The sequence below is a fragment of the Nilaparvata lugens genome, chromosome 3 (assembly GCF_014356525.2).
Source record: "Nilaparvata lugens isolate BPH chromosome 3, ASM1435652v1, whole genome shotgun sequence".
Taxonomy (NCBI): Eukaryota; Metazoa; Arthropoda; class Insecta; order Hemiptera; family Delphacidae; genus Nilaparvata; species Nilaparvata lugens.
The window spans coordinates 52,089,408-52,113,637 of NC_052506.1; the positions used below are offsets into that span (position 1 = coordinate 52,089,408).

Genomic DNA, 24,230 nt, shown 5'->3' on the forward strand with positions numbered 1-24,230 from the left:
TGCAGTTAGACATATCTTCATAAGCAACTACGTAAAGTATTGTGACTAAACGTGACTAGTATTGTCTTGACTAACTGGTGTGTGCCTAGCCTTAGTTTAATGCTAAGTAATTTATTTGAGGTGTTGACTTGCTTTTGCAATGTTATTTTGAATCTGTTGTTTTTTTTGTACTATCTATGATCAACTTTGATTTGATTATTGATAGATAGTACTGTATTGATAATTGATATTGTTTTTGCAGAGTGCAATCCTATCGGAGTTTCTGCCGACCCTGCTGCTGTGGACAGTGGCGGCACTTCTGCCCGTGATCGTGTCGCACTCTGACGAGTGGCTCAGCCACTGGACGCGGTCCGAGCGCAACCACGCCATCATGCGCAAGACATTCATCTTCCTCCTCTTCATGGTGCTCATTCTACCCGCTCTCGGATTAACTAGGTGAATATTACCTGTACTTATCAGTATCTTATGACTATTACCTTTAGTGACAGATATTGTTATAAGTATCGTTATAGCTAAAGTTACAGTTTAACCATAAAACCTTCATAGTTATCGTTATATTAAATACTGTTAATAGTTATAGTTATCAAATTTATTTTTCTGTAAGTATACAAGTTTTAAACAAAACAATATCTGGAAATAGTACATTATAATATGAAACTGTTGTAACTTCTTTATTAGTATGGTAACAATAATATTGGGCTGAATCTGTAGTTCTCTAACATCATTTCATGACTTGCCTGAACCAATGAATAAGCAAAATTTCAATAGAAATATAACATGAAATATTATGTACATATACAATATAATATACCCTTATCTACTGAATGTCATCATTTTTCCTTAATATCAAAATAGAATTAATTTGAAAATGCAGTCAAACTTGGCAATGTCTGTGATCATTTGAAGTGGTAAGATTTTACATTGGCTGAAAGGACAGAAGATTAAGATAGAATCCTTACTTTAATCTTATTCACTAAAAGCGAAAGGTTCTGAAGTTTGTTTTGCTTAATAAGAAGAGGAGGACAAACATGTTTATTTTATATATAAAAAAGGTTCAATTGAATGATTCAATTTGTAACATACTTTTATGATGAATATATCTTTGCATTAAAGGCAGCATTCGCTTACAAATTATTTGAAGAAACAGTATGGGTAGGGGCTACGGTGGTAATTAGTGAGGTAATAATATGAACTGTGTAGGTCTGCAGCCTATTGTGTGAGAATAAGTCAACATATTCATAGAGAGAAACATCCCTAAAAATATACCGGGTGTCCCACGAAGAGGTTTTCACGTTTAATTTTATATTACGTGCCCATTCTTGCACCGAATTTTTAAAATTTTACACGTTTACAAAGTAGGTTCTGAAAATATTCTGGGAAAATTTCAGCTCCCTAACCTTCGTAGAAACAAAATGACGGCATATTGAAACTTTTACTGTAATATTACATTTTTTCTCACATTTGAATCGAATCTCAATTCGAGATCTATGGAACTTTATAGTAAATGTCAGAGTCATCAATAGACGGACAAACTTTTTGACGGAGAATTTATTATCGTAAATGTTTGTTGCATTGTTCCATGGTGTCACCGAGGCAGGGTTAACAAATTACTAGATAAATAGTTTATTTAAATAGAATATATATATAAATTTAAAATAACAGTTTCAAAATAAAGTTTCATTAGACAAGAAAGTATCGAAATTGATTTAGAAATTATCATAATGTAAATTATTCAAATGCTTGTTGTACTTTAAAGGAGAAGAAGTAATGAATGAAGGTCGTTCACTGAACTGTTGTGTGTTCAATAGCCATCGGTATGCATCTGATATTCTGTATTGAGGGGCAAGCACACATCAGCAGACAGATCTCTGCAGACGTTTGATTATTTTCTCCGTCTTTCTGCTGCTGTGTGCGTTTCCTTTAAATTGTTAATGAATTGAGAAGCAATAATACAGTTGTGCAAAAAACATTCACCAGGATAGAATCCGATGATGGCTATCAATAATGTGGATATTGTTCCTTTCTGCCCATTCAACAAGGGACTTGCCACAGCTATTATTCTGACTATAGTTCCATGCATCATGGTGGCTATTAAAGTCTCCAATGAATATGCATGGATAATCAAGTTGTGCCAAGACCTGGACTGGCCACTCCACTGCAGGGGGCTTATACACATTAACTATGGACAGGTCGTCTATTCTCAGTACAACCACGTGGATATTATCTTCCTGACTCTCTGAGATAAGTGTGACATTCTCCAAGTTTGCTCCCCCAGTTGTAGCTATGCCATAAGATCTATGGTATGTAGCACCAATGATGTCATATCCAGGAATTCGTCCTCTTGAGTAAAGCTGCTCTTCTGATTCAGTATGAGTTTCCTGTAGAGCTATCACATCTACTTATGCTCCAACATTAGCCTTGAAAGGAACTCAGACTTTGTTCTACTGATGCCTTCAATGTTCAGGTGGCATATTTTGATACCAGGGCCTAGTCGTCTCATAGAAAAGTTCTGAAAAGAATTGTATATCTCGAATCTCTCGAAATTGTATATCTCGACGTGCACTTATAAAAGTGTGAAATTTTAAAAATTTGACAAAAAAATGCCATACGCTAAATAAATAAATATAATAATGTTGGATAATAATAATGGAGAACGGTTCACCAGCTCTCCTTCTCAGAAATTCATGTTAGGCTAGGCACACACTAGTTAGTCAAGATAAGACTAGTCACGTTTAGTCACAATACTTCTCATAGTTGCTGATGGAGTCATGTCTAACTGCAATTACTAATCAGTTTGAGTTGCATCATAAGCAACATTGTGAAGTATTGTGACTAAACGTGTCCAGTCTTGTCTTGACTAATCGGTGTGTGCCCAGCCTTACACTGATTTGTCATTGCAGTTAGACATATCTTCATGAGCAACTACGTAAAGTATTGTGACTAAACGTGACTAGTATTGTCTTGACTAACTGGTGTGTGCCTAGCCTTAGTTTAATGCTAAGTAATTTATTTGAGGTGTTGACTTGCTTTTGCAATGTTATTTTGAATCTGTTTTTTTTTTTGTACTACCTATGATCAACTTTGATTTGATTATTGATAGATAGTACTGTATTGATAATTGATATTGTTTTTGCAGAGTGCAATCCTATCGGAGTTTCTGCCGACCCTGCTGCTGTGGACAGTGGCGGCACTTCTGCCCGTGATCGTGTCGCACTCTGACGAGTGGCTCAGCCACTGGACGCGGTCCGAGCGCAACCACGCCATCATGCGCAAGACATTCATCTTCCTCCTCTTCATGGTGCTCATTCTACCCGCTCTCGGATTAACTAGGTGAATATTACCTGTACTTATCAGTATCTTATGACTATTACCTTTAGTGACAGATATTGTTATAAGTATCGTTATAGCTAAAGTTACAGTTTAACCATAAAACCTTCATAGTTATCGTTATGTTAAATACTGTTAATAGTTATAGTTATCAAATTTATTTCTCTGTAAGTATACAAGTTTTAAACAAAACAATATCTGGAAATAGTACATTATAATATGAAACTGTTGTAACTTCTTTATTAGTATGGTAACAATAATATTGGGCTGAGTCTGTAGTTCTCTAACATCATTTCATGACTTGCCTGAACCAATGAATAAGCAAAATTTCAATAGAAATATAACATGAAATATTATGTACATATACAATATAATATACCCTTATCTACTGAATGTCATCATTTTTCCTTAATATCAAAATAGAATTAATTTGAAAATGCAGTCAAACTTGGCAATGTCTGTGATCATTTGAAGTGGTAAGATTTTACATTGGCTGAAAGGACAGAAGATTAAGATAGAATCCTTACTTTAATCTTATTCACTAAAAGCGAAAGGTTCAGAAGTTTGTTTTGCTTAATAAGAAGAGGAGGACAAACATGTTTATTTTATATATAAAAAAGGTTCAATTGAATGATTCAATTTGTAACATACTTTTATGATGAATATATCTTTGCATTAAAGGCAGCATTCGCTTACAAATTATTTGAAGAAACAGTATGGGTAGGGGCTACGGTGGTAATTAGTGAGGTAATAATATGAACTGTGTAGGTCTGCAGCCTATTGTGTGAGAATAAGTCAACATATTCATAGAGAGAAACATCCCTAAAAATATACCGGGTGTCCCACGAAGAGGTTTTCACGTTTAATTTTATATTACGTGCCCATTCTTGCACCGAATTTTTAAAATTTTACACGTTTACAAAGTAGGTTCTGAAAATATTCTGGGAAAATTTCAGCTCCCTAACCTTCGTAGAAACAAAATGACGGCATATTGAAACTTTTACTGTAATATTACATTTTTTCTCACATTTGAATCGAATCCTCAATTCGAGATCTATGGAACTTTATAGTAAATGTCAGAGTCATCAATAGACGGACAAACTTTTTGACGGAGAATTTATTATCGTAAATGTTTGTTGCATTGTTCCATGGTGTCACCGAGGCAGGGTTAACAAATTACTAGATAAATAGTTTATTTAAATAGAATATATATAAAAATTTAAAATAACAGTTTCAAAATAAAGTTTTATTGAGAACAAATATAAAATGTGAATTCTAAACTTGTAAGTTATAATTTTTTGGTGACGTGTCTGTAGCGTGGACAATGAATTTTTGAGGTCTCTCTGTTCTGGCTTGTAGTTTTTCCTGTTCTTTCTTCTTCTGAAAACATGGCTGGCTGTTGTGTGTGTAATTTAGTGCTCTGAATTATTGTCTGTTTAAGTGAATTTATTAATGTTTTAAATTGAGTTTTAAACAGTTTATAGTGTTCTATTTTGTGGATAATTTGTTTTTTCTGTATCCAAGCCAATAGCCACTGTTTTTCAACTGTAAACTGGTTAAGTACTTAGTTCGTAGGTAGTAATTTTAGACGCTTAGACTTGTAAGTTATTGTTCTTTGTACCTATATTTCTGTATTTTGCCAAAATTCATCTGAAGATTATAAGTTAATTTGCTCTGAAAACTGGATTTCTCATTCATAGGCAATAGATCCATTCACAATTTATCAAGAATCTATTTCATTGGAGCCGACAACTATCCTTAGGTTGATAGGTGTTAAATGCTATTCCAACCGTTTAAGGAAAAATTGGTAGCACGGCAAATGTTACCCCTGTGGTGGGACCGAATTACAAAATAAATATGTCCCAAATGGTACGCCCTGGTGTGGGACTCAAACTACAAAATATATCCCTGGTTATAAAAAAAAATTATTGGTAGGATAGATATCTTGATAGGTTATGAATGGTTTGTTGCTGAGTGGGAAGTCGGTTCAAGAGAGATCAAGTTTTAATGAATCAGTGCATATTACAAAATGGCAAACATTAAAAATGATCTGAATCTTATAGCATTCTTAACACAAAGGTTTGATAAGCTAGATGCTAGATTTGATGAGCAAAATGCTAAGTTTAATGCTAGATTTGATGAGCAAAATGCTAGATTTGATGAGCAAAATGCTAGATTTGATGAACAAAATGCTAGATTTGATGAGCAAAATGCTAAGTTTAATGCTAGGTTTGATGATATGAAGCAAGAATGTACTAATATAAGACTAGAGCAGGTTAGTATAAACCTTCTATTGAAAAATGCACATGAAACATTGAAAGATAGTCATGAAAATGAAAACAAATTGAAGCAGGATGATAGTAGTGTTAAGTTACAAGATCAACTCATTCAAGTTTCTGACAATGTAGGCCTAGTTACTGTTGTTGAAAAAGTCAACCATAGTGAGATAGTAGAATTGAGTAAAGAAGTAGGTAGGGAGTTGTCTTCATTGAAAGTCAACTATCAAGAAAGTACTATTGCTACATTGAAGGTTAGGAAAACAGTAAACAAATCGTATGTTTCTATGGATCAGATTACTACATCAAAAGTTAGGAAGATTGTAAACAAAGTGAATGATTACATGAGACAGGTTTCTGTAGAGGTTAGGAAAAATGTAAACAAAATGAATGTTGCTTTGAGTCAAGTTGATGAGTTCAACTTTCAACTGAGAATTGAAAAGGTGTATGCAATGCATTCTCAAGTGAACATGACTAACTTTTGTAGGCAAAACGGCTTTGTTGAAACAAATGAACCCATGAATAAAATCATGCTCTTGAAGAAAACAAAACGCAAAGTATCCATTGATGTGTTAGTATTCAAAGGTTGTTTCAAGTTGCTTACTTACAAGATGATGACAGTGAATCACATGATGAAAGGGTATTCCCCAACACACAATGATTAGGAATCCTGTGTTATGCCGGGATTCAGAATAGCATAATCGCTACACAGTGTATGGTAAGAGTCCATAATTGTGTCTTTTTTCTTTCCTGTAGCCTATTTTCTTGGCCCTTAATCTTTTCAATTTTCGATTCTTTCCTGTCTTTGTGTAATATTCAGTAAATTTCTTCTATGAAGCATATCTTAACCAATCTTGTCCATAGTCATTTAAATTTGTATTTTTCTGAAATAATTTTGGAAGTTAAAATAGTAGCTTATTTTCCTAATCTTTAAATTGTTGATAAAACTTAACTTTTCTAAAATCTATCCATTGTAGTGTAAAGAATTGTTTGCTTGTGGTATATTTTTTCATCATGTATTACATATTTTAATCATGTCTATTTTTTTTTAGGTATCATATTAGGTAATTAGGTTTTTCAGAGCAATTTTGTCCCATGTTCTCATCTTTCATTGCATATCGTGCCATAAGCCATATGTAATTAGGTTATAGTTTTCTTCTGGGCTTTTAACCCATTTTGCATTTTATTTTTTCTTTGCTGTCCAATACTTTGGATTTTTGGTAGACAAGTAGGTGTGATTCTTTTAGAGGTGTGGGCGTGAACCACATATGGCTGGACTCGATTATCTGACCTACTTGTTTGCGATAAAAAAACCTTATGACTGCAACAACAAATGTTTGTAAAAACTTTTGCATACTTTTGTTTTTGTGGTCCGATACTAGAGTCTGCTATCACATTGCCTTACAGACATCTAGGAACTTTCCACCCAGTCACAATAGTCAACATATTTTTTCCTTCACCAGTTGTTTTTGTGGGAGTGATAGCTCACAATTATAACAAATTAGAGTCATACTTGGAATTTACAAAATTCCATAGTAGTATATTTTATTAAATATACTTCCTCATCAAAGTTCAGTACTGACATGTAGGATAGGCTCTAATTAATCTTTCTCTTCTTTGTATTGTTTTAGGGAATTTATTTACCCAGTTTTCTATTTCTCTTTTTTGTATTTTTTAGGGAACTTATTTACCCATTATTCATCTTGATCATCTTTGTATTATAATCTTGAAATGTTTGTACTTATTATACAGTCTTTAAATTTTAAATTATTTTAAAAAAATAAATGGTTCAATTTAAAACGTTTTGTTATATTATTAATTGAAATAAGTTTTTTGTGATTGATATCTTTTTCAAAATTTTTAAATTTGTTTGTTCTATAAATTTTGATATGATTGATTATCGTTTGAAATGGATGCTGGAGTGAATGTAGAATTTTTAGTGGGGTTTGTTGATTAGAATTTTGCTGGTATGTGATTGTTTTTTGAGATGGAAACCCATTATTGCCTAAAGAAGGAATAACAGAGGTTATGACTTAGAGAGGCAGTAATGAGATAATATTTTTTGTGTTGATTACTTATGTTGATTGCCATAGATGCAAAATGATGATTAATTATGAATATTGTTTGCCTTTGAAGCAAAATATTATTGATGTTTTGAATGGTTTCTTGTTTAATGATTGATAGTAAAGTTTTGTCATGAAATGTAGTTTGTGTTTAGAACATTGAAAAGTCGAAATAAACAATAGTATCCAACAAACGATGATTAACAATATTAAATAATTTGCTTTTTATACAATTTTTGAACAAAATTAAAACTAAATAATTTTGAAACCCTGAATGATAAATCATAAATGTGAAATGAACTTGCTATAAATGAAATGTTATATTAAATGATAATGAACTGCAGATATATTATGAAATGATTGTGAATAGAAGACCAATTGTCTGAAATTATTGAAATATGTATTGAAATTAAATTTTGTTGTGATGATCTGATGTTTTTTACAATTTTGATAATGATACAGGGTGTTATGAAATTCTATTTCTATTTTGAAGAATGGATTAAAATTTTGATATTTGAACAGTGAATAGATGAAAATGAATTTTTTTTTTTAATTTATCATTGATATGTCCATATTTCACAATTTATGTATTGCTGACTGTATAATAAGATGTTAACAAATTTCAATTTCATAAATATTTAAAAATAATTTTCATGTGTATTAGATTGTATTGATAGCCTAATCAAGTTTTTCTTATTAGTTTATAAGCATTTTAAGATAACAGGTACAGCACAGACATTAACATTGAAATAGTTATCATGTGAATCTCGAAATCAGCAACAAGTGAACGCCATGAAGAGTGTTAAGAACATTTGGGTGATTTTCGAACTAGTGTGACATAACTACGCCAATATCTACGCCAAAATCTACGCTGCGGCCTACACTAATAACTACGCCAATATCAACACCAATAACTACGCCTAAATCTACGCTGCGGCCTACACCAATAACAACACCAATATCAACACCAATAACTACGCCAAAATCTACGCCGATGCCTGTGCTGATGCCAACGCCAATATCTACGCCGATGCCTGCGCCGAAGCCAATATCTGCGCCAATGCTGATGCCAAAATCTGTGCCAATGCTGATGCCTACACTAATACCTACAACAATATCAACACTAATAACTACGCCAAAATGCCAAAATCTACGCCGATGCCTGTGCTGATATCAATGCCTGCGCCAATGCCAAAATCTGCGCCAATGCTGCACCAATGCCAATAGCTACGCCAATGCCTGCGCCAATGCTGATGCCAACACCAAAATCAATGCCGATGCCTGTGCTGATGTCAATGCCTGCGCCAATGCCAATAGCTACGCCAATGCCAAAATCTGCGCCAATGCTAATGCCAATGCCTGCGCCAATGCCAATGCCTGCGCCAATGCCAATATCAACGCCGATGCCAAAGCCGACACCAAAGCATACGCCAATAGCAATGCCAATGCTTATTGCTGACTCTGTATCTCAAACTTCAACACTACTGCATTACCTGGAGGTAATTGCCATCCATGTTCACATTCACAACTTTGAATTCAGAAGAACAGTCACAGTATCATGAAAGAATTGATTCAAAAAATCCTCTCCTAAATTATTCCTGTATGCAGAACTCTAAACCTTGAAAGCTGAAAATATCAAAAAACCAAACCTTACCTAAATTAATCCTCACCTAAGTTAATCCTGTATGCAGCGTCTATCTCTTTTCCGAAAAACGAATTACATTGTCATTTCAAGCCTGAAATGTACATTGTATAATTACAAATATGATACAAAATTTATGTGACTCTGTATTGAATTTGGAATGCAGCCGTCTACTACAAACATGAAGCAATGCTAACTGAGATGTCACCTGTATCGAGTTTGATATGCATCAGTCGACTACAAGTATCAGCCCAACACTACGTGCATCCAGATCAGCCCAACACTTAACGTCATCACATTGGAGTCACACTTAACTGAAAATCATACTGAGTGCCTTAACGGACTGTTTTCCAAAATGTGCATCAATAAAATCAACCGCGTCAATAGTGAAAGAAATGAACATTTTTTGATTTATTGAAATTTTATGTGAAAATTAAATGTAACAATTCATCAATCATTTAAAAAAAAAATAATAATAATAATAATTTTTTTATTCAACATACTAAAATTTTTTTATGCAATAAAAATTAAATTTTTCTATCAATTAAATTTATGTGCAATTTCAAAAAACTATTCTTTACATATTAAACTTTCTGTTGAGATATTTTTCTTTAAATTATAAAGCTAAATCAAAAGTAATATTGATATTCTATATTTTGAGATATTGTTTGGAAACATATAACAAACGCTATTGATGAATTTTTATAATAATTTTCAATATTTTTGGATGACATGTAGTGTTTTTCTAGAAAAAATTGTTACTGTTCTCGAATTTAAATTTCAACAATTTTCATTAGGGTAAATGTAAATTTTTTCTTTAAATTTTCAAACAGTAAAATTTGTTTTATGTCAAGAGGGGGGTATTTGTAATATTACATTTTTTTCTCACATTTGAATCGAATCCTCAATTCGAGATCTATGGAACTTTATAGTAAATGTCAGAGTCATCAATAGACGGACAAACTTTTTGACGGAGAATTTATTATCGTAAATGTTTGTTGCATTGTTCCATGGTGTCACCGAGGCAGGGTTAACAAATTACTAGATAAATAGTTTATTTAAATAGAATATATATATAAATTTAAAATAACAGTTTCAAAATAAAGTTTTATTGAGAACAAATATAAAATGTGAATTCTAAACTTGTAAGTTATAATTTTTTGGTGACGTGTCTGTAGCGTGGACAATGAATTTTTGAGGTCTCTCTGTTCTGGCTTGTAGCTTTTCCTGTTCTTTCTTCTTCTGAAAACATGGCTGGCTGTTGTGTGTGTAATTTTGTGCTCTGAATTATTGTCTGTTTAAGTGAATTTATTAATGTTTTAAATTGAGTTTTAAACAGTTTATAGTGTTCTATTTTGTGGATAATTTGTTTTTTCTGTATCCAAGCCAATAGCCACTGTTTTTCAACTGTAAACTGGTTAAGTACTTAGTTCGTAGGTAGTAATTTTTAGACGCTTAGACTTGTAAGTTATTGTTCTTTGTACCTATATTTCTGTATTTTGCCAAAATTCATCTGAAGATTATAAGTTAATTTGCTCTGAAAACTGGATTTCTCATTCATAGGCAATAGATCCATTCACAATTTATCAAGAATCTATTTCATTGGAGCCGACAACTATCCTTAGGTTGATAGGTGTTAAATGCTATTCCAACCGTTTAAGGAAAAATTGGTAGCACGGCATTACCAATTCGCTTACTACTTTCATGAGTTATTATCTTATTTGTTTACTACGTTGCAGTAGTATTTTCTCATTTGATAGTACCAGAAATTGATCAAGCAATCTCCCAACAAGATGGTGCTCCACCTCATTTCGCAAATCATGTTAAGCAATTACTTAATGACAAACTGCATGGCCGTTGGATTGGTCGTGGAAGTGATTTTTTAGATTGGCCACCCCGATCACCAGATATAACTGTTAGTGACTTCTTTTTATGAGGTTACTTGAAGGAGAAAGTTTATACCCATAAATTCAATAATGATGTGGAACTAAAACGATCAATATAAGAGGAACCTCTTCGGATACCGCGGAATTTCTTTGTAAGAGCTTACAAATCATTTCTTAAGCGCTGTTATCGCTCTTAAGCGCTCTTAAGTTGCTGTGGATGGGTTTAAATTTCAATAATTTTGGACTTTTAAGGTTTTTTATTAGGCCTTGTTCTAGTTTTTTATTCAAAAGTTATGTTGCCCTCAAGTGCAACAATAAAAATATTTTATAAAACCAAAAACACCTTTTTAATGTTTTTAAAGTATTATTTTTCAATATGCCGCCATTTTGTTTCTACAAAGGTTAGGTAGTTGAAATTTTCCCAGTATATTTTTAGAAACTTCTTTGTAAACTGTGTAAAATTTAAAAAAGTTCGGTGCATGAATGGGCACGTAAAATAAAATCAAACGTGTAAACCTCTTCGTGGGACACCCGGTACTTCACTGTATGAACATAATTCTATGAAGTAGAACTTTGAATGAGGATGGATTATAATAATCATTGAAGATAATAGTAATTTAACTTATTCCTTTAATGACTTTGTTTTTGTGAAGTTCCTAGATTTTTTATGAAGCTGTTTAATACTTCACAAGAATAATTTTGGATAATATTTCATTAATGCATTGCTGAATCAGTAAAAGCTTTTATATTCAATTCCACATGATAGAAACAAACAATCCTCCTCATTGATTGGTTTGTGTTTGGTTTTCAGTGCCCAGGCTTTTGTGGAGTTTGCAATTCATGCCGGTGATGATAAATACAGATGGGAGTGTCTTTTCATGCCTGACAAGGGAGCGTTCTTTGTCAACTACGTTATTACCTCGGCCTTCATTGGAACTAGTTTGGAATTGATCAGGTTTCCAGAGCTGTTTGTTTATACCCTTCGACTCTGCATTGCCCGGTAAGATTTTTTCTAGAGTGCTTCAAGAGTCTCAATCAATTTTGTTGAAGGTTTTGGTTAATGAAGTTATCCTAACTGGAGTTTTCACCTGCACAAACTGTAATCATGATTAGGTATCATAGCTTATTTCAAATTAAGTCAACTACTATACTGTATTTAATTTACAAACTTTTATATAACAGAACTTTGTTTCATGGCTTGAACAGTTGAAGTAGTGGCGGTTAAAACCATGAAAACTTGGTTCTGTCTTATAACTGTTTGAAAACTAAATACTGGTTGACAAGATTTACCTCGTCTTTATTCATTATTGTAAGGAATTCCGATGAGGACAAAATTATAATGAAAAGAGTTCATGATTGTGAAATATATTCAACATTTTTCCATACTTTATACTTGGAATTATCTTATCTGCTTCTTTCTATTCGTTTTTTACAGATCGAAGGCAGAAACTGCGAGTTTGAAAAAGACAATTATGTGGGAGTTCCCATTTGGTCTTCAATATGCTTGGATGCTTCTTATTTTTGCAATGACTTGCGTTTTCAGTCTCTCCTGCCCTCTGATAACGCCTTTTGGTCAGTATTTCACTTATAGTATGCATAATAATTTATAATAGAAAGTCATAATCATGTTATCTGATGTTCCAGATCTAATAGCTCTTAGTTACATTCAATCGAAATTCGAAATGTTTTTTGTTAATGTATAATTTGTATGGGAAATAGTTTTTGCAAAATTGTCTTTGTTGAAAAAACATATTAATAGTGATTGTAACTATTACTATTTTTCGTACTACTGTACTGTACAGTCTGTACTCACAAAATGTGTTCTATTAAACAGTTAACAAAATTTCGGCCAGGTTAGCTGAGACGACTAAGGCGTTGCACCCTTCAATCTGCTAGCTACCTGGTCGTGGGTTCGAATCCCGCCTGTAGTCATGGACGTTCGATCATTTCATCAAATCACCCACACACTTTCCACTACTCACGCACAAGCTTAACGCTCATGTGGGCATCATCTGCAATAAAAAAACTGTGTAGTACAGGTCTCTTATACATCGTAATGTATCGACCGCTACTTCATTTTCGGCAACTATTTCTATTTTTCGTACTACTCACATAATCTGTTCTATCAAACTTTTTCATAAATTGTGTGGTTCTGGTACATAATTGTAATATACGGTGAACACTGTCTGAACTGCTCCTCACTCACATAAGACAAACGAGCCTTTCCCCATTTATGCATAGCAAAGGCACAACTACCATGATGTGGAAACGTTCTGCTAGGGTACAACAACACTGAAAGCGGAGCGTTGAGGAGCGTCGTGAACAATATCATGTTAAGTAATGAGCTAAAACACACTGGAAGCGTCTACTCGCAGAGCGGAGCGTGGCGTCAAACTTTCGAACAAGCTGGTTTGTTTTTTGGAGCGTCAACGAGCGAGTGCCCTACTAATGTACATACTAGTGGTCTTCTCTTGTACATAATAATGGACTTGTACATAATAATGCCCAAATTCCCCTGTAATGTGTATTATTTGATTATTCAAAAGAGAACATTCATCTATTGCTCTTTGAAATCAAAGGTAAGATTATTCTAATCCATTTCTATGAAATATGGTTACCTTAGTGTTATTACAAGTCTTTTTTCAGCAGATTCCTTCAATTAGTGACTTGTTTTTCCAAATCAGGATTCACTCTCGTCAAAATATATAATTAAAGGTTGAAGTTGACATTAGCATGTACTCAAAAAATCGGGACTCATTCTTTCTTAACACATTAAGCAGATAGTTATTCAACAAATAGTCGACGATTTAAGTTAATTTCATTAACCCACTCTGTCCTAGCAGGCTTAGCTAATATCCAATACTAATTAGTTAGTAATTATTCTCACAAAGTAATGTCATAGAGAAACAATAGCATAAGTGTACGCTTATGCTATTGTTTTCCTATGGTAATGTCCGTGCAAACTAGACAACGCCATTTTCTAGGCGCTTGACGCTCTTACGCTTCCTGTGTGTATCATGAACGCTCTGACCACGCCACGCCATGCTCCGCTCTAGAACGCCACGCTCCGCTCCGCTTTCAGTGTGTTTGTACCCTCATACATGGCGATGGATCAATAACAAACGCTCCTTAATTCTCGGCATATATTACTATTTTCCATACTACTTGAACATTTTCTATTGAAATGAATAATAAATTGTGCGTTACAGGTCTGTTATGCATGGTGATGAAGCAATGTATCGACCGCTACTTAATTTTCAGCAAGTATTACTATTTTCCATACACCTCAAACAATATTTTCTTTCAAAGTGTTTAATAACTTGTGTGTTACAGGTCTGTTATACATGGTGATGAAGCACTGCGTGGACCGGTACAACCTGTACTTTGCGTACGGCCCGTCGAAGATCAGCCAGCAGATCCACACGACGGCCATCAACTACGTGATCGTGTCTATCGTGCTGCTTCAGGCGAGCTTCATGTCGCTGTCGCTGCTCAGGCGTGGCCTCAACGCCATCTCGCTCTTCTCGCTGGTCGGCTTCATTATCACCATCATCGTCGCAGTCGCGCACTCCTTCTTCCGCTGCTGCGGCGCTTTCAGTCCCGTCTGTCAACAGGTCACCATCACCGTACTTCTAGCATTATTGATTATTAAAATTATTGGTTGATGCCGCATCCACATGTTTTCCCAATGACGACCAGCGCTAGTGTGTGGATGGGTGGTTTGCCAGCGCTGGCCTAGATGAGGATTAGGCATTACCATTCTTGGCCAGCTTACTGGGCCAACATATGGACTAGGCATAAGAGTGGGCAGTAACACTCGGCCATATTCAATTGTGTCTCATAAGATCAATGTTATATTTTGAAACACATAGCGCCTATATTATGAACAAAATTTGACGTCTATATTTCATTTTATTCATTCTATTTACACAATCACACCATAAAATGAATTATTGGGAGTGAATCAACAGGTTAATCTCAAATGGAGTGAGAATAAATTGAATCTTTTAAGAACATTGCATTTACTTTTTAAAACTATTTTAACAGTTACAGCAAAAAAGTTTTCAAGTTCATTTCAAACTATTTTTGAAAGGAGTAGTTGAAAATTATTTTAGAAAGGCATAGTTTCCCTGCTATATTGAATACCTTATCCAATAAAATGCTCTTTAAAAATATTCCATAACCTTGTAAGATAGCTAAAGTGGTACCAATCTTTAAATCAGGTCAATAAAACTTAACATCTAATTACAGACCGATTTCTCTGCTTTGCACCTTATCTAAGATCATTGAAAAATGTGTTAAATGTGTTACAGCCTGCTGATTACTTGGAGCGTGAGAATATAATATCAGATCTCCAGTTCGATTTTATAAAGGACAGGAGCACATCTCATACATTTTTTTAGTTTTCTAAAAACATAGCTAAGGAGATTGGAGATAGGAGACGTGTCCTGGTTACTTTCCTGGACCTAGCTAAAGCATTCGACTCCATAGATCGACATAAGTTGATTTCAAAATTGCATTACATAGGTATTAAATCGTTGGAGAGTGGTTCATAAGCTACCTGGAGAACTGCATCCAATACGTTAGTATGAATGGCATTAACAGTGAAAAGGCTGGAATAGACTATGGAGTGGTTCAGGGAAGTACACTGGGGCCGCTCTTGTTCTTGATATACATCAATAATTTAGAGGAGGTTTCCACGGGTGGTAGGTTGTTCCTTTTCGCTGATGACGCGGCGGTGGTGTCGTCCGGCTGCACGTGAGACGAAGCTTACGAACAGGCGGGGGCAGATTTGGTCAAAATCAAACGTTGGATGGAGCAGAATACCTTAACATTGAATATAGAAAAAACCAAGCATCTGCCAATATTTTTCAGAAGTGACAGTGACCCTGCTCCGAGACGGCTGGCCGTCAAAAAAATTATCATTCAAAAGCAAAACCTTTCCCTCTACCTTTAAAACATAACTAAACAAAACCTTTTAGGCTCTATCCATCTGACTTTATGTTTAAGACAATTTGAAATCTGGCAGATCTGATGAAGTCCCAGTACTATAGGAGTTATATAGCAAAATATATTTCAATAATATATTAATAATCAATGTATGGTATATTTATAAACTCCTCTGGTTGCAAATCATTGGCAATTAGATGAATTATTATTATTCTATAATGAAAAATCTGTCAAGTAGCCCTATAGAAATTGATGGAAAATGTGTTCAGGATGTTTTGTGCTGAAAAAGAAAAAGAGAAAGAGTGTACCTAAATCTAAATAGTTTACTTCTTAATTTCCACCTCTGTGCCTTTTTACTTTGAAGAAAAGTTTTGCTCACAAGATGAAATTTTAGAGAAAATGAAATATTGAAAAGTTATAAAAAAATAATGTACAAAGAAACTCATGATATAATACTATAGTTTCAATTTGTTGGCAGAGAATGATTGATGTTTGAAACAATTTTGCAGAACGGACTAACCGTGGAGACAGTGAACAGTCCACGACACAGCGCGCTGCGTCATCAGTTCGTACCGGACGTGCTGCAGCGGGGAGCGATGACACCCGACCTGCAGCCGTCGCCTCTGCAGCTGCAGCTGCAGCCAGACCTGTTCAGCTGCACAGAGGGGATGCAGCGCCACGCCTCCTACGGCACCGATCACACCTTCCAGCCGCCGTCTGCTGTGGCGGGCGCCGGCGGCGATCACGCCAGTCTCTACCAGAACTACGACGCTACCAACGCCACCGACGCATAGGCCACTCTAACCCTCTTACTAACGAAGGAAGAGGATTTCTTCATCGGATTCAGCTGGATCCATCTAGAGACCAATCGAAATTCTAATCCTTATCTCTTCACCTTGCCAAGGCTTTAACGAAGAAGGAGGATCTCTTCATCGGATTTAGCTAGCAAGCTGGATTCATCCAGAGACCATCCAAGATTCGAATCCTCATTTCTTCATCCAGTCAAGGCCCGTGTGCCTAGTGTAAGCTTGAGCTGCATTGGATCAGCAGGTGGTTGAACTTGGAATGTAACACATTATAACAAAGTACCTTGTCTATCGACCAATTATTCCGCTGTTCTCTAGTGTTAATGAGATTTAGCTTGATTCAGATATCAATTTGAATCCATCCATAGACGGATTTAAGATTTAATCTTGATTTCTTCATTAAACTAAAGCTATCTTCTTGTTCAGAAGATGGGGGATATCTTTGTCGGATTTGGCTATCGAGCTTAATCGATCCAGACACCATCCACAATTCTCTTCCTTATTTCTTCATCTTGCCAAGGCCCGTGTTCCTAGTGTAAGCTTGAGCAGGATATTTTATATACTAGGTATATAGGAGGTCCTGGCTTGAGCTGGATTAGATCAGCTGCTGGTAAAACAGAATGTAACACATTATAACGAAGTACCTTGCCTACCTACCAATATTATTCCACTGTTCTTCTTTACTGCTAATGATTTAGCTTGATATGGTACTTAGGCCCATATCAGGACTTTCCATTCACCGGACCTGCGCCTATAAAAGAATGGTCGCCGTAGTTGGTGGCCGGCATTAATCTTTTAAATGGGAGCTAGACGAACTGAGGTTTCAACAAACTTGGGCTGTCCCAAACATCTGTTTAGTGATTTTTCCTTAGTGGAAATTCCCATAAGTCCACCAACTATGGCGGCCATTTTTTTCCTAGGCTCAGGTCCGGTAGTATATAGGAGGTCCTGCCCACATGCACCATCTCGGCTTAAAGATCAGCTGTTCGTTTAAACCCGGAATGAAACATATAATATTAAACGCTACCATACCTACATGTAATCGTAGATTAGCGTTAAACGTAGGTGGCACATTTGGCTCTGTTATAAATTTGAGTCCATCCAGAGATCATAAAAAATTGGATTCTGATTTATCCATTATACTAAGATCTTCTTATTCGGAAGAAGAATGATTTCTTTATCTTTTTTTTAGCATACGGTCCTAAGGCTTATTTGTTTGGAGTACTTTTGAACTAAATCAAATCAACTGGTGGTTTAAGATCAAAATCAGCTGTTGTAGATCACTAGCTGCTTGTAACATAATACAACTAAACAAGTAAATGAATGATCACAATAAATTGGATAATCAAAAGTAATAATCCATTTCAAATGAGGCTATTAAGTACTATAATTATTAGTACTACAATTTAAAAGTGATAAAATACAACTTTGGGAAAAAATACATTAATTACAAGAAAATTGCAAATATATGAATGTTTCAGGAAAATATAAATTGCATTGAAATTGTCAGAGTTTTCAATAAATCGTGTACTTATTTCAATGTGTTATATTTTGGGTTGAACCCAGGAGCTGTTCTGATTCAGTTTAAACTTGAACCACTTTATAGATAGTCCTAAACCGGTGCTTCTTCGGTTTCTTCTTGCCTTTCAATTCTTATTTTTTCCATCATCCATACTTTTTACGTCTTCTTTTCGGTTTCAAATCGTGGTTTTCCCTAAACTAATGAATCTCATCTTTTTCATTGAATTGAGATTACCGACTTGATTTTAAGACAATCCAAATATTATTTAATTTCTGCATGGATCAAATTCTTATCCTGTGGATTCATAATTTGTTTTTAAGTGAATTTCGACCGAATACTGTCCGAATCCCAAAAATCTAATAAATTCTTGCAATAACCAAAATGATTCTGTGAATTTTGAATAGTTTTTGTGTAGCATAAATTACGACATGTTATAGGCTGGATCGTATAGGTTTTCAATATGTAGGTGAATATTATCATTTGTATGATAATAACTCCTAATTGCTATTAATGTCTTTCAACAAAAACCAAATAATGTTTTACTTTTAATTCAAACCAAAAGAGTAGTTTTAACCTGAACAAACCCTGTTGATTCAAAGGTAGTATTCTAATTGTGAGAGTAATTTTAGAGCTCGGCCTCTTCTGTTTCCATGAATCAACCAAGTATTATGTAGGCTATAGTTGAAGACGCCCGAAAAATATTTTGGTAGTTATTGAGAGATGGAATGAGATATTAGCTCATTAGTAAAATCAAGGAGTTTCTATATTTTATTGTGATATGAAGGCTGAAGTTCCCCTTAGAAATCGATAGCATTTAATTGATTGTAGTGAGTTGAAAAATTTCAATATTTATTCAATTTTAGTGTAATTGTGTGATTCATTATTATCAATCACCATCCACCATTTCTCAATACCGTTTTTGACTAATTCTTTTATAACATGTTTTCCGTATTCTGTAGTTTGAAGCGATTTTTTCTTTTGAAGAATGACCTATTCTATTCTTTCAAAGTAAACTTAAAATTTCGAGACCGGTTTATGCATATCACAACAACAATAAGATATTTCTTTAAATAACGTTTTTGAAGAATTTTGACAGATTCTAATTGATAACAAAACTTTGCTTGAGTATGATAAAGTTTAGTACAAATAAGACATAAAGAAATTAAACACATTCACTTTTACATCCATACAAGAATTTCTGCATAGATTGATTGAAATTTTTGTGGAATGTTGTGGTAGATTATTGTTCTGTATACGGTATCGAATTGCACACTGTTAAAACGTGAACTTCTTTATTGATGAATCAAATAGTTGCAAATCTAAACCTCCTTAGTTGATTTTAGAGCCTAGTTACCCGTTATAGTATTGAGTTATCCTATTATTTATTTCGAGTATAGTTTTTGACAAGTGGGTGTAAAATTATTATTAATAATCAATTAATATTTAATTTATTTATTGCAGACAGAAATTTTAATTCTCTTCAATTATTGCAATTCAATATTATTTTTTAAATTCAACTTGATGTACGATATTCTACGAGAAATAATTATAAGATTTCTCACAATCCAAAGATATAGCTTTCAAACTCGCACAATTTCTACTTATACTGTAAATCTGCTTTAATTATTTATACAAAATTGTTTTATATAATATTATTACACTGAGTTACCATTTTATTTCATTTATCTCCTTTCTTGGATAATGGTTTTTGGATAATAGTCGATTTCTCATTAATTATTGATTAGTTTTGTCTTGTTTATTCAACATCAATTTGACTGTTATTGAATTATTTTATTAATTTATTCTAAAACATCTTATTGTTACATATTGCACCTTTTATTAAATTTAGAAAATATCGATATTCCAATAAATCTTTTGATTCTTAGAACTACTTTTCACAACAAAGTACCTGCAATCAATATATTTATTTGGTTGTTCAATTATATATTCATATTCAACACAGCATTAATTTTTAAAAATAATGATTTGATGTATTTAGAATTTTATAAGCAATTATCAGGCAATCATAATATAGAACTATTCTGTGTTAGAGGAACTGTAATATATATCAACTCCACCTTTGTGTAGAGTTGAGTTAAGCTAGTTGTTAAGTACTTTTCCACTATTTTAAGGGCTGTGCTGTTTCCAAAATCTAGAGCTTTATTGTGTTATTTATTTATTCACTGGATCATGCTATAAAATTACTCACTTTCCACATGTTCTGTGGATTTAAAAAAAAAATTCATTTCATTTTAAATAAAAATTGAACCGACGTAAAAAATAATTTACTTTTAATTTCCATCCATAACCAAATGAATCTCAAGATCAATACCATCAGATATGTTTCTTTCAGGAAGTAGTAGTGATCATTATCAATAGGACACATTATTTAGAATACATAATGACAGAAAATTTTATAGAATATGTTCATTTATTAATCGATTTGAGATATGAAATTTCTTGCCGTGATGAAACAGATTCATGTACAAGTATTTATTATTTGTTCATTTATTAATTTTCCACGCAGGTGTGCCTTTTTTAATACTATGCGATAACTGTAATTCATTTTTTGTTAAGTTTTTTGAGAGTGTGTTTTGTTGGGATGGTGTAAGTTGTGTATTTGACAAGCAAATTAACAAAAATATAGCTACTGCACTAATAATAATTAATGTAGTAACTTAATGTAATGCACAGTACGTTTTATCAAGTATACACACGAACGTTACAAAGTCAGCACCAACATTCATATTATGACAATGTCATCTTATGTTAGTAGGTACTTCTTTATTGCATATTAGAGCTACTGCTATTCCACTAACAATCAGTAGGTGCTTCAATCAATGGAAACAATTTTATTGAATGATCAGTTACACCCTTAAGACCACTATACTATAATATTCTTGGTGTTATATTGATCAACTTTCTATTTCTTGCAGTTGGTTACTTGAATTTTATACATCATTTCCCTGTAGTTAAAATTCTTCTAATTGCGTAACTCATTGATAAGTTTTTGGACTTTTCAAAAATGTTTTGGAAAACCTGAAAAAACTATAAAATTTGTAATTTTTGTTGATTCAAACTATTCTATTGAAAACCTCTGATGTTGTAGAATTTGAATTATAAATCAATGACTATTCCTCAATAATTTCCAATTTGCTAGATTATTCAATCATTTTACTCCAGTTACGTCTTCCAAATTTAAATTGATTTCATGTCTTGGAAGTTTGGCTATTGAATTTTCACATTCAGATAATTTTCTTACAAGAAACAATTTGATAAAACACATAGTTTCAGTTTTAATCAGAAATCAACTTCAACCATTATATAGACAGCCCATTTTTAGCATGTTGAAATAATACAGTACTATATTTCATTGTAACATGGTTTCAGTACAATGAGATTCCACCTTTCTATAATCTAGATTTCGTCTTTAACTGCAGCAAATAGGAAATTGTTATGTTTTATACACTACCATCACAATATTGGATTAATCTTTACACAGATAGTTCAAGTTATTTGAATATAACTAGTCAAGATAAAAAAATTCTGTATTCAGTTCAGAATAATTGAAGATTTATATTGCTTATTTACCGTTTCACGGTTACTGATTATTTATTTGTACTTTTATTTCTCTGTGATAAAATTTAGTTTCTTCTCTCATTCATACGCTGAGTCTTGGAATTGTAATTTACGTATGTTTGAGATAGAATAAAGTGATTTTTTCAATATTTTATTGTTTAACAAATTTTTTTAGTAACCCAATTCCACTGCACATTCTGTTCAGTCCATCTCAGAACTCAAGGTGAAAGTCGTGTTTTTACTGTCCTATCTGCATCAAACTTCTCGATTAAAGGAGTGCGCCTAAATATAGTCCAGCCACTAAATATATACATTGCTGCTTACAAAATATATTCATTGACTTTAGTTATGATTTTTTAAATATTTTGTTTGGATAAAGAAAAAAGTCCTGAACCCACTGAAGGGAATCAAAATTCTTTTGTTCTAAATTCAAGATGCCCCCAAACACGTGGTGAAACTTCTGAAAGACCATACAGTAATACGTTCTTCCGACTACTTTTGACAGTTGGAAAAATAGTTTCAACTATTTCTGAGAAACTTTTGTATTATCTTACGGAACTAAACAGTTTCCAACATGTCGAAAATTTCAAGTTTTCTGCTCGAAATGGCTCACTATTGACTAAGAAAATCATTATTTAAAACATACTGTAGGTCACTGAATAAAAGGGTAAAATGGGTTGAGGATAATGCTACCTTCAAACTTGCACAACAAAAGCCGGTTGAAGGAAACAAAAATGCTATATGCCTGCTGTAGAGGAAATTGAAGCATTCTGGGAGTCAATCTATGAGGTTGAGCCTTCACTCAAGAAGGATACTCCAGCCTTGGGAACCTTTGTAGAAATGTGCAGGTTGTTGCAGAATGAGGGGGAAGATTGTGCACCAGTCACTGAGGAGAAGGTGAGAAAGGTAAGAGGTCTAAGAAACTTTTCCTCACCTGGCCCTGATGGTATCAGTGGGTACTGGTGGAAGCATCTACCTTGTACCCACCATCACTGGACCAGGATTTTCACAAACTGTCTGTGTGATCATCACCCGATCCCTAGTTGGCTGGTAGAATATAGAAAAATTTTCTTGTCCAAGAAAGTCGATTTGTCCAACTCAGGCAATTATAGGCCAATCAACTGTCTGAATGTCTGAACAGGCCTTGTAATCTTCCTTTCAGAAGGTGGGTCACTGCACACTTGTGCAATCCAAATGCCATGCCAATATCCATAAAATATCGCTTTACCACACCCACAGCAAATTGAGATAGGATTCGCTGGCTGTCGGTATTGTTTGTTCAGCTGTACAACTATTTTGAGAGTAGGCCTAATGGTCTGCTGGTTCCTGCTCAGTTTGGCTTCAGGAAAGGAAGATCGACTGCTTTGCAGACTCTCATTCAATCAGTTTTATTATCAAGTTTTTTATGTACAGCTGTCGAACAGTTAGTACTTTGAATTCATTGAAAAGATCGCTTGTAGGATAAAGTCTGGGTTTGCCTAGAATTGTTTTAATAATATATTTTTGAATTATGAAAAGTTTTTCAAAATGTGTGTTCAAGGCTCCACCCCAAGCTCTTATTCCATATTGTAAAACAGCTTGTGCATAAGAGAAGTAGATTTCTCTAATTTGTTCTCTACTATACAGTAGGCGGTGGAATTTTCAATATTGCAACAAATGCCAATTCAGCAGTTCCACACCTTCATCAGAGGGAATAGAGATGCGCCCTTTCGCTATGTACACTCACTAACTAGACAAATCAAGCTGCAATGTGTGAAAATTGTGTAACAGACACCCTCTTCAAATTTCATTGTTAAATGATCAAAATGTTGCAGGATTGAAAATTCCACCGCCTACATTAAAGTTGCTATAACAATGAAACGGAAACTTGGAATAGTGAAATAATATATCATTGCGAAGAGAATTTAATGCTCTACAAACCTACGATAAGCATTAATTTTTACGATGCATTGTTAGAAAGTTATAAGCCCTGAAAGAGCAAAAAAAACCGCATAAAAACCTGTTATTTCAACAATTGCACACCTTCAAGAGCGAATATCTCGGGAACTGTTGGGAATATCACAGAATTCTACTGAACAAAACGTGTAGAGAATTAATGAAGCTTCATTTTTGAATGCTATTTATGTCGGTTAAACGTATTGTTCTCAAGATATGAGTGTGGAAGCAAAAAGCTGAAAAA

At 33.8% G+C, this 24,230-nt stretch overlaps 1 protein-coding gene across 1 annotated transcript in view; it reads left to right on the forward strand.

Moving 5' to 3' along the window:
- The window catches only part of LOC111047576 (calcium permeable stress-gated cation channel 1), a 41,404-nt gene extending 24,167 nt beyond the window's left edge, over positions 1 to 17,237 (forward strand). Inside the window, exons 12-16 of the mRNA XM_022333365.2 lie at positions 242 to 435; positions 12,006 to 12,194; positions 12,630 to 12,766; positions 14,528 to 14,808; positions 16,654 to 17,237. Coding sequence (XP_022189057.1) covers positions 242 to 435; positions 12,006 to 12,194; positions 12,630 to 12,766; positions 14,528 to 14,808; positions 16,654 to 16,938 — 1,086 coding nt within the window. The 3' untranslated portion in view covers positions 16,939 to 17,237. The remainder of the gene's footprint in view (positions 1 to 241; positions 436 to 12,005; positions 12,195 to 12,629; positions 12,767 to 14,527; positions 14,809 to 16,653) is intronic.
- The last annotated feature ends 6,993 nt before the right edge of the window (positions 17,238 to 24,230 follow it).